This window comes from Haemaphysalis longicornis, unplaced genomic scaffold, assembly GCF_048455015.1.
Source record: "Haemaphysalis longicornis isolate Haplotype H1 unplaced genomic scaffold, Haemaphysalis longicornis Haplotype H1 scaffold_7, whole genome shotgun sequence".
In the NCBI taxonomy this organism is placed as follows: domain Eukaryota; kingdom Metazoa; phylum Arthropoda; class Arachnida; order Ixodida; family Ixodidae; genus Haemaphysalis; species Haemaphysalis longicornis.
Genome location: NW_027526422.1, coordinates 26,249,524 through 26,267,135, shown reverse-complemented (window position 1 = coordinate 26,267,135; position 17,612 = coordinate 26,249,524). Strand labels below are relative to the sequence as shown.

The 17,612-nt window shown below is 47.0% G+C and overlaps 1 protein-coding gene and 1 long non-coding RNA gene across 2 annotated transcripts in view; both read right to left on the bottom strand.

The window, feature by feature from the left end:
* LOC144147355 (neprilysin-11-like) overlaps positions 1-13,192 on the bottom strand; it is a 57,307-nt gene extending 44,115 nt beyond the window's left edge. Inside the window, exons 1-4 of the mRNA XM_077679468.1 lie at positions 13,123-13,192; positions 12,646-12,854; positions 12,312-12,563; positions 11,664-11,738 (exon numbers count right to left, since the gene is read on the bottom strand). Coding sequence (XP_077535594.1) covers positions 11,664-11,738; positions 12,312-12,563; positions 12,646-12,854; positions 13,123-13,126 — 540 coding nt within the window. The 5' untranslated portion in view covers positions 13,127-13,192. The remainder of the gene's footprint in view (positions 1-11,663; positions 11,739-12,311; positions 12,564-12,645; positions 12,855-13,122) is intronic.
* Positions 13,193-14,903: 1,711 nt separating this feature from the next.
* LOC144144988 (uncharacterized) lies at positions 14,904-17,055 on the bottom strand. The gene is made up of 3 exons (XR_013317394.1): positions 16,913-17,055; positions 15,475-15,531; positions 14,904-15,037 (listed from the first exon to the last, which is right to left on the bottom strand). It is a non-coding gene; the product is annotated as an uncharacterized LOC144144988 (long non-coding RNA).
* Between the last annotated feature and the right edge of the window lie 557 nt (positions 17,056-17,612).

The window sequence follows — 17,612 nt, the reverse complement described above, 5'->3', positions numbered from 1 at the left end:
ATGGTCATTCAGCCGGCTGCGCCTGCTTCTTTGTTGCTAGAGGCTTCTTCTGGATCATCGGCTTCTCCTAGCGCTCCCTCAGGATCCATGATCACTCCGGGACAAGTAAGCCACGATCTCTCTCCATTGAAACAACCTTTGCCAGACAACGAGGATGATATTTCCGACATGACGGAGGTCTCTCCTTCTGGCACCGCAATACACGCGGAGGAGGCCAACAACCTCGCAGACGATTCTGAACCCTTCCGGACAGTTCAAGCTCCAAAGCGCCGTCAATGGTCTAAGAGCGTATTCAAACCCTTGGATGTACATGCATCCCCGAAGAACCCTCTGAGACACAGACTTGTGGTGATTGTAAAGCCTACGGATCCTTCAAAAATCATAACTAGGTTCAACCCACTAGCTGTTAAGGATGGGTTAGAAACGATAGCTCCCGATGGAGTGCTTCAAGTGCGGCCGAACCATCGGCTTAATCTCTTGGCCATCGACACACGCAGTACTGATGCTACCGAGCGTTTGTTGACAATATCAAGCATTGCGAAAATCCTCGTGAAAGCCTATGAACCACGCCCAAGCAAATGTGGTGTCGGCGTAATTTGAGGTGTAGCTAAAGACATCACACCACCTGAGATTCTTGAGGCACTACGTCAGAGGATCCCAGTCAAACCAGTCCTAAGATTTGGCAAGACATCTGAAAGTGTGCAAATAGTATTTGCCACAGAGTCAACCCCAGAACACGTCATCATAGGCTACACGCGCTACCGCGTATACGCATATGTTGAAACGCCCAGGCAGTGTACTAAATATCTGCGGTTCGGCATGTGTCCGAAGTATGCCAGCTTCCAATGCGATTCACTCGGTATGGTGGCAACCACGGTCGTACCACGTGCAACACCGAAAGTCTCCGTTGTGCTAACTGCGGGAAGAAGCCTGAAGCGACTTCTGGAAGCTGCTCGGCTCGCCGCGACGACCAGGCGATCTACAAATATAAGATGGTCCATAATACTGACTATAAGTCTGCGAAAGCAGCTGTACAAGAGCAGCATGCCATTGGACCCAAGAAATCTTCAAGAGGGCAAGCACGGGAAGGAGAGAAGCCCATCTCTATGGACTTGGATAAAGAATTTCCTGCCCTACCATCCCCACAACGTAAAGCACCGCCAAAAGCTGAAACTGCAGCTACAACGCCGGCACCTGTTCCTGCAGCTACACCCCCTCTGGCGTCAGTAGAGGCCCTTTCACCAGCTCCGAGAGCAGCACCAATGTCCACGACTACGAGGGCGCCGGCATCAACACCAGTTGTCACTCCAATCCCTGCTGCTCGGTCTTCTAGAGCTCATTCCTATGCTTCCCTCAAAGTACAACGCGAGTCGCAGGCCGAACGTAACTCGACAGGCCTCGGTTCTGCAATCTACTCCATCGTGGAAGCTGTGCGCCTCTTTCTCGGCTCTCTTGCATCCCCAGTGGCCAAAGCTGTCGTGACGCTCCTCGACTTCGTTTCGCCTCTCCTAGTACAATGGCGGTAGTGGCACCCATCACTACACGTTCCCCCTCTGTGCAGCAAATTCGGCAAAAAGCAACAATTTTTTAATGAAACTCATGTGAATTTGGTCAGCGACTTCCAGACTTCCGCAGATTTGTGCAAAAACACCAGTTCCCCATTGTTGCCATTTCGGAGTACCGCCTTTCCACAGATGTACGGCTATCCGGGTACGCAGTCCTGCGCTCATCAACTGATGTGGCAAAGACGAGAGTCCTGCTATGCGTGAGAAACGACCTCAAATTCATGCAACACAATCTGCCGCCTAACGCGTTGAACGAACTCGCAGCTACTACCGTGCGACACGCAGGCGTTTCCTTTACTGTCATCGCTGTGTATATTCCACCCCACGCATCGCTGAACACTCAGCGCCCCGAGGACATAATTCGTCGTACACCACCTCCACACATCCTCACGGGGGACTTCAATGCTCATCATCCGTCATGGGGAAGTAAGAAAACGACGGCCAAAGGACGTCGCATGTTGGACATTGCAGACCGCTTGTTTGTGTGTTATTAACACTGGGCAACCAACGTTTTATTGTGGACGGATGTCAAGTGCTATCGACGTCACGATGGTTTCCTCAGCATTGTCAACGACCACAAGCTGGTATGCAGACATTGAGTCTCATGTAAGCGACCATGTACCAACTTACATTATTGTCGACGGTTTGCCTGCTGGTCGCCGTAAATCTGCCGTTCAATTTGTCAACTGGGGTAACTTCACCACAGACGTCGAGACAACCGCTGGTGATTTCTCGTCATACGACGACGCTATTAACAGCATCGCAAATACGCGGAGGTTGTGCAGCAAAACCGCGAGCCTGCCAAAAGAGTATACAGTGGCTGACGTCGAGTATGAAAATCTCAGGGCGATTCGTAGAAGGGCAGAAAGGCGCGCACAGAAACTTTCCGCGGTAGAAGATATACGAGCAGCCAGAAGCAGGCAAAAGCTCATTCAGAGGCATCTCAAGAAGTTTGCCTAACGTGAATAAACGTCCTTGTTTAGATGCAACGCATCTCTAACTCGCCTTGTCCCGCGTCGTTGTCGCGGCGTAGTCCGCATCCTCGGCGCGGCAGCTGTGCGCTCCGCCGCTCTCACCGCAGCGCCATCTGTGTGTCAGCACAGTCAGCTCGCTCCCGTCGCCGTGCCAGCTGTGTGTTAGCGCGCAGCTTGCGCTGGGTTTACACATGCGCATGCGCTGCTATGCGCTGCTATGCGCTGCTCTCTCTCATTCCGCTGCATATAAACGCGGTAAGTGCGCCGCTTCGCTCAGTCGTTCCCCCGCCGGCACTCCGATGACATCGTCCGATGGTTTGAATAACGCAACGGCAACCCCCGATACGTCGCACCTACCCCATGGTTCCCCTCGCGGGAAGATGGTGTAAATTTTGTTCAAAGCTAGACCCTCGGAAACCGCTGACAAGGATATGGAGTTTAGTGCATGGTCTCCGTGCACCGCGAACTGAGTTGTACCCTTTTAACTCAATTTCTCTGCAAATGAAGGTAAGCGACTTAGATGTCGGTGAAGCCTTCTGCACTAAAATTACTTCCGCACCGGGGTCTTCACCAACGACCATTTCCAGGGCTGCGAACCCATCACCGAACACACCCTACACGGACGAACCATTCTCTATGGCAGAACTTGAAGCTGCTCTGTGCTCAGTTAACAAAGCCTCTTCTCCGGGCCCAGACGGGATAAACTATGCGGTTTTATGTCATCTAGGCGGCAATTCGAAGCGGTGGCTTATCAATATTCAACCGCTCCTGGGAGACCGGCCGTCTTGAGCCTGGGTGGAAGCGAGCTCGTATCGTGCCAGTTCTAAAACTTGCGAAAGACCCCACGGATATTGATTCGTATCGGCCTATTGCGCTTCTAAGCTGCATTGGGAAGCTCATGGAGAAGATGGTACTGCTTCGCCTAGACTGGGATCTGAATGACAGAAGCGTTTATCCGTCGCAGATGTCGGGCTTCCGCAAGGGCCGGAGCAGCATTGACAGCGTAACTGTCCTTGCAACACATGTGAAGCACGCAAAGATCGAACGGCAAATTACCATTGCAGTCTTCATTGACATTAAATCGGCATACGACTCTGTTCGCCATGACGCTGTCCGGACAGCAATGAGGTCTATAGGCATCGCGGGACGAATGTACGACTGGATATCTGATTACCTCTCTGATAGGACCATCTACATGTCTGTAGCGGATTGTGAGACATCCCTCCATAACGTGACACGTGGTGTCCCTCAGGGTGGGGTATTGAGCCCGACTCTTTTTAGTATTTCAATGATTGGCCTTGAGAGATGCCTGCCGAAGTCTGTTTAAATCTCGATGTACGTTGATGATATCTGTATCTGGTGCTCTGGCCGCAACAGGCGTGTGCTCCAGTCGAGACTTCAGCGTGCAGTAAGTTCAATTGAAAACTTTCCCGCGACACGCGGTCTCGCGATATCACCGGTCAAGTGCGCTGCCATGGCCATGGCCTTTACAAAGCGGGACGACTCAAACTACCAGTTAATGGCCGCAGGCGTACCGATACCGTGTGTCACCCATCACATGTTTTTGGGTGTTACCTTCGACCGCCATCTGACATGGGCGGCTCACATCCGAAGCCTAAAAGAGAAGTTAACGTCATTCGCGCACATCTTCGGCATGCTTTCCAACAACACTGAGGGATGTAGCATCACCTCTCTTTTATGGCTATACGACGTCCTTTGCGAAGGCTTACTTCGCTATAGCCTCCCAGCTCTGACTTCTCTTTCCAAAGGGAATTCTAAATACTAGAGGGGTTGCCGGCCCGAATACTGAGGATATGTCTTGGTGTCCCGAAGACCACCTCCACAATGGGAACCATGTTAGAGAGCAGACGACTTCCGCCCACTGCTTTGCAGGCAATGGAGCAACTTCGCACGCACCTGCGCGTTGTGGCAAGGCAACATGGGCATCCTCTTGCTGCCGCCTGGGCCTCTGAAGTGCAGCACGCTATGCCCTCCCAGTGTCAGCCTTCAGCCTCTTCTCCTCACCCTCCGTGGCTATTCCCTCCTATGAAAATTGTCACCATGGTACCTGGATTTAAGCGGAAGGCGGATATACCAGCCCCGGCTCTAAAGTTCTTTGCCTTGGAGCATATTAACTACCAATACAAAGGCCACACTCATGTGTACACAGATGGCTCAGTGACGGCTACATCGTCGACGATAGGGATCTCGATTCCTTCGTCGCTCACTACCATCTGCGCCCTATTGAGCCACAAGTCCTCGACGACAGCTACTGAGCTGGCTGGGCTGCGCGCTGCTTTTCAGTATATTCTAAAGCAGCCGGCCAATCAATGGGCTGTATTTACAGACTCCAGGTCAGTACTCGAAAGCTTGAAGACGCTTCCAAAAGAACAGCTGGCTTGGGAAATCAATCTCTTGCACTTGCAAGCCATACAAAGGGGACACAGCATAGGTCTGCAGTGGCTTCCTGCCCACTGCGGAGTTGCCGGCAACGACGCAGCTGACAAAGCCGCCTCATCTGATCACAGTCTCTGCACTCAAGCTGTGCCGATCCCATTCATGAGAAATGATGCGGTACTACTCGCCTCATCAACCGCATGAAATGCGCAGATGTCTATCTGGACTGATGCAAGGCAGCAATACGCACCTCTTCATGAGATTGATCCCAAGTGCACCTTCAGAATGCCACCTGGACTTAGCAAGCGCAAGGAAGCCATTCTGCATAGGCTGCGCTTGAATGTGGCCTACACGGGACATTACCTGTACAAAATCCAACAGGCATCTTCACCTCTTTGTTCCAGATGTGACTCACGAGAAGACATCCATCATGTTATATGCGTGTGTCCAAAGTACACCGCGCACAGACAGAAACTCATATTATCTTTGTGCAGGCAGCTTGGTGCGGGACTTGAGCTGAGGGCTGTTTTGGGTCCATGGTCGGGTCCCAGTCAGCCTGCGCGTGCAATCAAAGCTCTTTTGGAGTTTCTTCGGAGCACAGAACTGGACAGAGTTTTGTGATTGAAAATTTTGGCCGCATCAAATGACATCTATTCGCTTTCACATTTGTCTTCTTTTTTTTCTTTTTTTTTCTTCTCTCATCTAGCGTAGCAAGCTAGCCCGGCGGCTCGGCTAACATCACTGGTTTTCATTAAAATGATTCTCTCTCTCCGATGTATTCGAAGGACATTTCGCCACCCTTCTCTCGACCGAGAGCGCGTCATGGGATGCAGAGGATTTTGAGGACAAGCTTAGCGCATTTTGTGGGGTGCTGCCGTGCGTGCCAGATAACCTTGTTGAATAGCTGTGTGCTTCGGTGGATGCTGACAAGCTCTGCGAGTGTGTCGAAAAATTGGATGGTGTGTCGGCGCTATGGCCTGACGGGATTCCTGCGGGACTTTACGAGCCGTTTTTCACGGCCATTCACGGTGCGCTGAGTGAGGCCAGAATCCTTCCGTGAGGGTCGCCCGATTTTCTCGTCCCTGGCATTGACGCGGGATTTGTTCAGCTACGCGACACGAGAGTATTCGACACCTTCTCAACCGGCTATTAAGTAGTCCGATCTCTGTCACCCGTATTGATGCTAACATGCGAACGCCGGCATCCGCGTCTTCCCGTTGCCAGGCATAGGCCAAGTCAAGGTGTCCGCTTATGCGGACGACGTGTCTCTGTTCATCCGGTACGGGGATAGCTATCAAGCGTTTATGCTGCTATTCAATGAGTACGGTGAGCTGCCTAGATCCCGAAATATGGTGTTATTCAATGAGTACGGTGAGCTGCCTAGATCTCGAAAGAGCAGGGGCAAAACTATGGCGGTGCGCTTTGGCACATTTGCGTCTGGCTTGGCGAGCGACGTAAAATGGGCGATGAATGTTCTAGTGCTTGATGTGGGGTTCCATTCCTTAGGTAAAGTGGCGCGTAGAACGAGGAAGTGTCTCCTCGAGACTGCGGAGCATCGCTTTGTGGTTGCAGCAAAGTTCGGACTTTCACTTGCAGGGCAACGCAACATAATTAAGTCGTCCGTCTCGGTGGCGCTTTTTTTATGTATCACGCGTAGCGAAACCGCCGCGCCGGTTCACCCGTCAGCTCGCCACGACTAACAAAGAAGAAAATATTTTAGCCACTGGCGCGATACCTCAATGTGGGTATTGTGATTTTTTATTATGTAGTTCAGCTTTATTTTGTTTGTACTACTGCTTCTGTTCGTACGATCGGGACACGTTTGGAAATAAAGAAAAAAAAGTTTAAGGCGTTCCTTTGGGCGGACAAGACGGAAACAGTGCAATTCAATGGGTGGTTTCAGTATACCTTGCTCGCAAACCATGTGCAGCCAGGTGGCAGTACGCACAGTGTTCGAACTTGTAGACACAACTAAGTACCCGGAGAGGGCGCCGCCGCAGTATTTTCTGGGAACTTCCCACTCAGTGTGAAGAACGCATTGCTGGTCTGTCTGCACAGAAGTCGCCGCTATTTTATGCCTACGTTGTCAAAACAGTGAGAAACTTCCAGTCTACCTTGCCATGCATACATTTTAGGGAAAGTACAGCGAACGAATTATGCGAAAAATTGGCAATAAACTAAATAGACAATGAACAGATAGCAAGATCACGCTGAATCCGTTGGCATCAGCTCCCTTGATATTGGTACTCCCGGTATTTTGGATGGTTGCCTGTCTGGGCAGTTCATCCGATGTGTGACCGTATGGCGAGATTCGGCGTTCAGCGTACCGCAAGTTTCCCGCACTGCGGTCACACTGAGACATGACAACATGCCTTGTTTCAGTGTCGTGTAGCGGAAGCGTTTTGGACGGTGTTAAGAAGATTGTTTGGTCTCACACTTCGAATTAGCGCACGTTCAAATGGCGTGTCGGTGAACTTTCTGATGTGTGCTGGTGCTTCTGTATTGTAGCGAAATCGTACAGCCGCGTTTCTTCGAGCCTGACCGAAACGGAATTTATGTTCACACTGCTGTGGTGAGTACGGTCGATCCTGATGAGTCACTTAGAGCCCGAGTAGGCTGCTCTAGGCGAAGAAGCCTTTCTATTACGCTTGACCGCGCGCGTCATAGTGGTCAGGAACAACATCCTGACTCTGAGTATATCTATAGTACCGTATTGAGTTTCAGCTAGTTTCTGAACTTTCTTTGGACACCTGTGAGCTTTCTGTGAATTGATTTTGCAGTAGCTGGTTTCCCCACCACACACATTTGTTGTGTAGTCTGTTAAATGCACGGAGTACTTGGAAACTGATAGGGTTTTTTTCTGTTTTGAGGACAGCGCTATTACCACGGTTCGTTGCGCCCTGATGTGCGGTTTGTAATAAATTCTCTTTTAACACTGCGTCATTTGGAAGCCTCTGTTTGGGTGAGTGTTCCCGCGGGGCTCTGTTTAGGTTCGTGACGCCATGATTTTGATGTCAAATCTCTCCTACTACCCGCCGAAAATATCTTCCTAGCGACGCATGTGTGTATGAAGCAAACTTTAAATGGGCTCTGTGTACAGGATTTAATAAGCATACTTGGGGTATTTTGTACGTATTTATTAAATGATCCTTCGGCCGTCATACATTATTACACTTGTGTATCGTAGTGAAGCCAACTGTAAAGTGCTCAGTGTACAGTGCTCCTTGGGGATACATGAGGTAAGAGCTCCTATATAGCCCCAGAGAAATGTCTTCCCAGCTAAGCACATTCGCGCAGTACTCAAGCCGAATTTCAAGTCGTTCGCTGTACCGCGAAGCGGCTTAAGCGTTTATTCGACAATTTTCACTTTGCTGTTTATTCTTTTTACGGCGAAGCAGTATATGTTGAACCCCTTCATTCCGGTGAAGCCACTTTACTTGGCACCGCTCCGGCGTTCCTTTTCGCCACCGCAGACCCCTTTTTTTGTCGGTGTCTTTCCCATTTAAGCACGAGCACAAGAGCGGTTGCCAGTTTATGCATGCACGTGCGGGGATTGGATGGAGGAGGGGGTGTACCCGTTATACTATAGGGTAAGGAAAAGCGAAACGCAGCTATAATGAAGCATGGAGCTCTGTGGGGTATAACAAATATGAAGTAGTGAGAGGAATGTGGAAAGGAGTAATGGTTCCGGGTCTCACGTTTGCGAATACAGTACTCTGCTTAATATCAGACGCTCTAGCAGGCCTTGTAGTGAACCAGAGAACGGTAGGCCGTTTGGCCTTAGGAGCGCCTGAAAAAACAACTAACGAAGCAGTGCAAGAAGACGTAGGTTGGGCGTCGTTTGAAGTTCGAGAAATGCGCAGTAATAAATGTTTTGTGAGAGGAGGTTGAGAGCAATAGATCAACGTAGGTTACAGCTAACGTTTTTAGGTGCCTAAACATGAAAAGCGTGGACAAACAGTGGCTAAGGAAGACTAGAAGGCTGACTATGAAATACGGAAAGAAAAAAAGGGGCAACGCAGATAGAAACGAATAAATGGAGAGAAAAAAATAGAAGCTAAAACTTCGTTACACATGTACACGGCTGAGAAATTAGACATCAGAAAGGAAAATTTCAAGCATAATTTGAAAGGCAGTGTTTGCTTTTTGAGGCTAGAGCAGGTTGCTTGAGAACTAAGAGCTTGTGGAAGTATACACAAATTGATGGGGTATGCGTGGTCTGCGGAAAAGAAACAGAAACTATGCGGCACATGGTGTTAGAATGCGAGGGTTTCATCCACATCTAGAGGAACATATTCGGCTTCCAGAAGCCCTAGGATTTAAGGGTAGCACAGAGGGAGTTAACTTCAAGAGGCTGTCGAGGTGACGAAAAGTAGATTAGAATACTGGTGGACGAAATGCATAGATGAAAATATTGCCTTGGACAACTACCACCTGTAACAGAAAAAAATAAGCATTTTGTTCCTAATAAGTTTTTTGCGGTGGTGGTGGTGGTTGTTGTTGTGTAGGATCAGGCGGGGTGACCCTGGCTGGATATGCCGGCAATTGCTCCGTCCAAGCTGCTCCTAATTAGCCCATGGTAGGGTCCTTTCACCACGGGTTCGCCAGTTCCGTCTCCTGAAGAAGCTTAGGAGAAGGCGCGACACGTCTCCCCGCAGCATCCAATGTCCCCTTGGAAAGACGATGTGGTCCAGAGTGGTGTGTGGAGCTGCCAGCTTCCAGATTGCTTTGAGCATTGCAGTCCGCTCGACGTCATGCTCTGGGCAACACATTACGTAGTGGTGTACATCCCCTGTCAGTGCACATGACGAACGCTGAGGCGATCGCACGAGGCCCACCTTGAATAGTTTGGGCCTGCCCTAAGAGCCGCGCTAGTATTAAACGAAGAGTGTAAAACATGGATACATTAGTTTCTTTTCAGTTTTTTTTTTGTAAGATGACACGTCATCACTCCGCTACAAAGAAAATACCAATATAAATCATCATCATCATCCTCACTATAGATTTCATGCCCTTACTGATGGCATGTGCGTTGTTCTGGCGGGAGGTTTAAGTGTGGGTGTCAAACCGTCCAGTGTGACCTGCCCGGTGTCCTCTCAATGGCCGAGCGGAATTTGTTGGTGTGTTACACAAACAGTAAGATACCTACGACACAGTAGGGTAACAGAAAATCCCATGTTTTTAGGGGCGAAGCCCCTAGGGGCTCAGGCTGTCGGTGTCTGCTGTCGTCGTCGTCATTTCATGTAGTCATGGTACTAAAACACCGGGAGACTTGTTTTCCAACGCCTCGCGCTAGAACGCTTTGTGCTTCAATGACACGAGATTTTTACAGCAAAGCTGTATACCTCTACGCCCCAACGGTTTCATCTCCGTTGGTAAAAACGCCAAGGCGTCAAGAATACACTTACACACTGCATGCTTCACCCCTCCCGAGGTCTTACGTTAGTGGAGATGGCCCGGGATTTTTTCGGTAGAATAAAGCTCGAGTCCTTCCAATTTTCATTCAGCTAAATGGCTAGGAAGTATGATCAATCGCAAATTACAAACAAACGTGGTTTGTTTCATGAACTCCATTGACTGCTTCCAGTTGTGCAGGTCATCCATCTTCACAGCATGGAAGGGCACTCATTTTATTTTTTCGCTCTTATGTTTTCAAATACGTCGTGTGGCTTGCTTGTTGCTCGGCGGGGTGCGAAACCGATGTGAAATCGCTCACTGCTCGAACGAATGCCCTGCAGTCGGCCCGGTGGCCGAAGCTATGTGTGTGCGTGCGTGCGCGTGCGTGCGTGCGCGTGTGTAGGTGTGTGGGCGCGCGTATGAGTATGCGTGTGTGTGCGCGTATGCGTATGCATATGCGTGCGCGTGTGTTGCGTGTGCGTGCGTCTGTTGTAGACGCGTCAGTTTCACAATAAAATGCGAAGTTGTCCTTCTGCAAGAACTCGGTGCTTACCGTGGTTAGAATTAGTTTTCTCGAGCGAAAACGTAACCTTCCACCGGGCACATATATTCTACGAGGCCTATAGCACTGCTGTTTGGGCCAAAATGATGTGGTTTCTTGTTCGAGCCCGTAAATGGTGGGAAGTGAACACTACTTCTACACGTAAGAGGTCGTATATGACCTGTCCGATATTACGCCCGCTGTCGCAGCGCATGCCATGAAACTGTATTTCTTCGCAACGAATACCCAAATTTTTCTTTTCTGAAGTTGAGTGAAATGCACACGGCGCATACGTCAAATCCGGCATTATAGTTGCCTAAGGTTGCCGAAAACAAGTGGAACGTGGTTTCGACGCTTCCCCTATAGATTGATTGATGGATCTAATGTGGGGTTTAATGCGCCGACGCAACGCAGACGATGAGGCGCGCCGTAGTGGAGGGCTTCGGATTAATTTTGACCACCTGGGGATCTTGAACGTGCGCCGAAATCTCCAACACACGGGCATTTTCGCTTTTCGACTGCATCGGAGAAGCGGCCGCCGCGGCCGGGAATCGAAGCTTCCCGTGTAGAGAATATACTCTCAGGAAAGAGGATTTTGGTATCTCATTTTGCGTGCTTTACGTTCAATCTCGCGCGGCAGCATTTTTTTCAGCTGGTTTTGGTAGTACCGGGAAATGACAGCTATGTGTCTGCCATATAGGCAAGCCTCTTCACATTCAATTCAACAGGCCACGGGAAATGCTTCAGTGGCCACTGCACTAAACAAGAATCAACGCACGGTGCACTTACCTTGTTTTCTAGGACACTTTCCAGCTGCGAAAGGCTCATATTTGTTGTATTTTTCTCTGTCGCCTCACTGGCCAACTGAAAAAAAAAAACGATTACAGTCCTTACTGTTAGAATATTGACAGACCGCCCCAGCAGTCACGTTTATTCCCACTTGAGGCTGTTATATCGCCGCGAAGCATGCTCTATTAATTGCTTATTTGTGTTGTAATGCCAGCTGCACTCAAAAATCGCATTACGCAGAAACGTAATTCATCGGCCAATGTTTCAAATAGATGTTCAGGTTCAATTTGCAATTTCTACCACTTTTGAGTTTATTATATAGCACCATTATTCGAAGTCACATTTATCATTATCAAAGGGTGAAGACGCCGTAATTTTTTTATACAGGACGCATTTACACTTGCTCTCGTTTGGAGGCAACTGCCTCCAAGTTCTTTTCTGGGCTGAAGGTAGACTGCTGATTGTCTCTGGATGCACGCGTCAAGATGACTCGGCCGAATTATTCTCTTTCAGAATTGGCGGAACGGAAGCTGCAGTTGTTCGCATCACAGTTTCTACGGCGATGTACATTTTACAAGTTTTTTACTACGTTAGTATGTACGATCAGTGCATTATTTAAATGATTACAATTATTAAATGCAAACTCACTTTTGAGAGGCCCTTCTCAACCCCAATGATGCCATCTGCAACATCTTTCGCCTCTGTTATGCTGAACAATTCATTTATCAACAATATGGTATTTACGATGAATTCTTTGTACGCTCTTTCATCTCCGGCTAACAAATCGTAGTAGTCTTCGTAATTTTCCACTGTTGAGCCTGTGGTCTCTTCTTCGCCATCCATGATCGTGGAGTCATATTCCTCCAAATCAAATACGTAAAATTCTTTAGGCTTGGTCAGCTGCGCAACGAAACGTTCAAAATTAATACAAAGTGACTGCGATCGACGAAAGCTAACAGCTGTTAAATGAAAGTTTACTTACAAGAAGGATGGGTTTACCATTTTGCTCCGATACAGAATAAGAGAACACGGGGCGAAGCCCCATTTTTTTTAGAACATTTATGTAACCATTGCTTTCTTTCCGTGGTGACGTAGTTTGATTATTTTCAGCGATTGGCCATGTTTTGTATGACATGTTGTACTGAGCAATGACATTTATTATTGAGGCTTCTAGGGCGTCTTGGTCTCTGCCTTCACGAAAGTAAAAATTAAACGAAGTAAGTCAAAAGTCGCAAAAAGTGTTTACCATTTATTGTGTTATTTTTTTACAGGGCTTTGATTTCACTGGCGCGTATTTAAATACTTTCTTAACCTTGTAAATGTAACTTTTCCGAGTTGCATGGGCAGCCGCCGTTCCTGGCATAAAATTGAGTCTAGTAATAACGTAATATTGTTTCTTAAATTTGTGCTGTTAATTTCCTGCTAAATAGAAGATACGCAGCAAAGGGAGAATACTCACCCATATATCTGCAGGAATAAAAAGCGCGAAGCAATTTACTTGTTGCGTTCGATTCTTGAAATGGCTCCCAGACTTGCGTTAAGAGACCTGTGGCAGAACAACTTGTTTAGTGGGTACGTTACAGCAAATAAAAAAGGGGTGGGTAAAATAACTGGTTTATACTAATGAGTAACAGTATTTACCAGTGGTTCTAATGCTTATGTTATGATCAGCATATTTAAAATCTTTCTTTATTATTTCAAACAGTCTTGATATTGAACGTCACGAACAAAATACAGTCCAGGAGAGGGCATGCTGGAACTACAATGAGTCGTACGCTTTGACGTCACGCATCACTTATCGCACGATTGAGATCATTTTTGCTTGTTTTTTTCCTCTCTGTCTTAACAAGATGAAGCCCGATAACTGCACACACGCCAAATGCCTGCATACGAAGCTTCATGAGCTTCTGAACAGAGAGAAGAGCGGAGGGAGAATGTAAAAAAGAGAAAAACCAATATGAAACCGCCATAGCTTCCATTTTGTAAGACGTATTCTCTGCGGACTATATGAACGTAAACGCGGGAGTAGCGGTGCGTGTGGTGCTCTGACCTGTAAGGACGTCATTTTTCAGGTCAGAAGAGCAGAAACTGTGAATGCCAGTGACGACGACGATGAGGACGAAGCACTAGCGCGGTTGTCTGCTCGGAAGTAATGGCCGGATTTTTTTTTATGGCCGTTTATTTTGCCACAGGGCGTATATATGGGGGTATGAGTTGATGGCGATTAGATGAAAAAGAAAATGTTCGCGTCGCGGATGAAGTCAAGGAGTGAACGATGATGGCGCCTATGTATCCATGCGGCGTATGCGGAGGCGTCATCTACGCGGAGGCCCATCGCCGCAAGGTGCCGCAGTCTCGTCGGCCTCAAGGTGAAACAGGACCACAGCATGTGGTGTAGGTCGGCGATCGCGTCGCTGCGGTGGCAAACCGGGAAATCAGGGTTTGTAAAGGATCCTCAGTATTGAGGCCAGTGGTGGGTTAACCGCACGTTTTTGCTCCAGTTTCGAAGACGGCAAAGACGAAGACTTTCGCTACGTTCGCACGTAAAAGAAAGAAGTGCATGCTGTCGCCTTCGAGGACAAAAGACAGACTGCAATCACGCAATTCTGCAAACATCTACTGGTTGAAATGACGTACTGCTTCCCAATGACGATGTACTGGTGTTATCCTACGCGCTCATTAGTTTGAGCTTTCGTAAATTCGAAATGAGATGACATCCCATTTCGGTTAGAATTGCGAGCTTTTACTGTGGTAGCTATGCTTGTGAAATTTCATTAACCTCACTGAGTCAGAAACGCTTTTCGTTGCAGTATCAACAAAACATTGTTTTTTTTTTTTTTTATCATTGTACAATTGTGTGTTTGAGAACACCGATGCTTTCATCTTACACATAGTAGCGGTGCACGGAAGGCTAGTGGAGGTTATGCGATACCCACCTTGTTTAAAAATATATTACATCCCTTACTGCTGATGTTCTTTATGCTATAGAGCTACATAATACGTTTCACTGTTGAGAAATTACTCACGAAATCTTTGCTCTTATCTATTGTAGTGCAGCGCCGTCTTTTTTTTTTTTCTTTCTCAGTAATTGAAACTTTTGCCTCAAAGGGAACGAACGCGCAATGTGTCGATACTGTAAGAACACAAAGGATTCAAAGGACCGCAGAAATACATACTTTTTTTATTTTTTCCCACTGTATTAAACCTGTTTATGCATATTTAGATAGAATTTCACTTGCCTGCAAGGGTAAACACAACTTTTTTCTTCAAAACGGTTGGCTTCAGTTCCTTTTCGCCTGTCCAATTTCCGCAGACGTAACCATGAAAATCATCGCAAGGCGTTTCGTTTCCCATTTGATGTAGAATCATCTCAGCTGCAACACAATTTCTTGTTAGAACGCCTTCAAAAGTACGTTTTCAGTGTTACAACGTAAAAATTTGTGCAGGTTACATGGATTTATGTTTAAAAGACTAGTGAAGGTTCTCCCGCCATAGTAAAATATGGCTTTTATTTATAGTAGAGAAAAAAATTATCGGAGTTAATTAAGTGCCATATAGAATTATTATCCTTCAGTGCCATGGCGTAGTGTTTTATCCCCATTCACCCTGGCTTACCCAACACTTATCCAGTGTGTTATGAAAGTTTCCCCCATCACAAGAGATAAAGGTTTACTACAAAGTAAACTTGTGATAAACAGAGTATCACATGGGTAACGGTGATACGTTTTATCCACAATCAGCAAAGTTAATTTACGTAGAAAAGCATGTAGTAAGGGCATCAAATACACTGTAGAAGAAATATAAATCTTACACATTTTTTGGCACTCGAGATCCTCACAAGTTTTTTTGTCGTCTTGGGAAGCACCACCTGAGAGAAATAATAAGACTCAGTGATGCGTGAAGGGCCGCAACAAATGGTTCTATTCTTTATATTGTCATTACGTTTAAGCTTGCTGACTAGCGTGCATAGAATCACAGGTATTATAGTATTGCTTTTATCTCGCGCCTGTTCGACGTATTTTTAAACCATACGGAGTCTCTTTTCTGTTTTCGTTTTCTTTTTTTAGGTAATCGGTTCAGGTTGTACAATTAGATACGCATCTTACAAAGAGTATTTATAGCGGCGAAGGGGGGGAGGGGGGGTATTGAGACAAACGGCAGCAGTAGCGAAAAGTTTCCCTAGATAGTTTTCTCGTTCTGCTTGGAACACCTGGGGATTAAGTAGGGTGCGTCAATTCACGCCCGTATCCGCCGTACTGCTATCGGTAATCGGCAAGGCATTCGGCGTGGAGCAGTGGAACACGGTAATTTTAAATTGACTTGAGCAAACCGCTGGCCTATTTATCTTGGGAGGAGCGAAACGGCAGAGGAACAGCATGAGATGTGAGCGGGAAAAGAAGGGAAACATTTACTTGGCAGTGGCTCCAGGCGACGAAGTGAGCAGATATGCGAGTAATTTTTTTGAACCTTGACTCCACCTTGTAGCGCCGCAAGACATATCAGCTACCCGCGGTGGTGGCTCAGTGGCTAACGTGTGGTGCGGGTGAACCCAAGGACGCGGGTTTGATTACCGGCTGCGGCGGCCGCTTTTCTGATGTGCGCGAGAAGCGAAAACGCTGGTGTGCTCGAAATTTCGGCGCACGCTAAAGTTCTCTAGGTGGTCAAAATTAATCCGGAGCCCTCAACTCCTGCGCGCCTTATCACCTGTGTAGCGTCGGCGCGCTAAACCACATAATCAATCAATCAATCAATCAATCAATCAATCAATCAATCAATCAATCAATCAATCAATCAATCAATCAATCAATCAATCAATCAAGACATGTCAGCTTCGTAGATCATTGCATTACTTTCATGATTAATATATCTAAATTTAACAAGCGTTGTGCAAAGCTTTACTGCACAATTAGGAGTAAATATAAAACCCTTTGTGGGCTCATTACGAAATTGAGGTGGTCATTCTACAGCATTCCATAGAGAAAGAAATCTCGTGTTGCTCTTTAAGCAGCAGCATTTCAGAACTAGTCACCCAAAGCCCTTCTCTTGCTTGGTTCTTATTGAATGTAAATGCTTTCCGTGCGGAAAATATTGACGTAATAAACGATTTTCGTATGTATGTTCCAGAAAAAAAAAAGACATCCGATGCCAGAAAATACTGCAGCCTGCTAATTCTTCCCGCAGATAATTTTTTTTTCATTCTCGGCCCTATTCTCTGTGCTTTCATATAGTAGGAAGAGAAAAAAACTTACCTCCTGGCTTAACTTCGTTCGCTGGCTTATTGTCTACCGCTCGTACACAAGCGGGAACCCAAAAGATTGCAATTATAATTTGACAAATAATGACTTTGCCACCTAAACGCAATGCATTTGGCCCCATTGCCTTTTATAAGTGTTCCAGTCTGAAATGTATGCGTTAGAAAATTTATTAATCCCAGGCTCTTAAATCATAAGCTACCAAAGCTTGGACTGGCATTAAATTATGACCACTTTCTATGGCTTTTACCACACATGATAAGGAGACAATGTCGAAGTAAATCAGTAAGACGTGTTGTTGGGCGAGTCTGTTCATAATAAAAAAAATAAGATTTAGCACAGCAAAGACAAAGACGGCCCTCTCTATAAAAAACGGTATCGAATCCCACCACCGCAAAGAAGGACACAGTTTACCCGAATTGTACAAAACCAAATTCGGAAACGATGTTGGGAGGTCACGGCACGTGAAGTAGAGGAAGCTTTCTACATCAAGCGAAAGGGACATGATTGCCTGAGCGTGCCATCGTTGTTGATCTACGATAAAGAGTGTGCGTTTCTTGATAATTTTCTTGGTGTTTTTTTTTGTTTGCCTTCATGGGAAGCCTGTATGGTTTTTTGTGCACATATGTGATTACGCCGAAAGTATATATGCATGCAATGTTTTCAATAAAATCCAGTTGCGAGTTAGCTCCCGTCG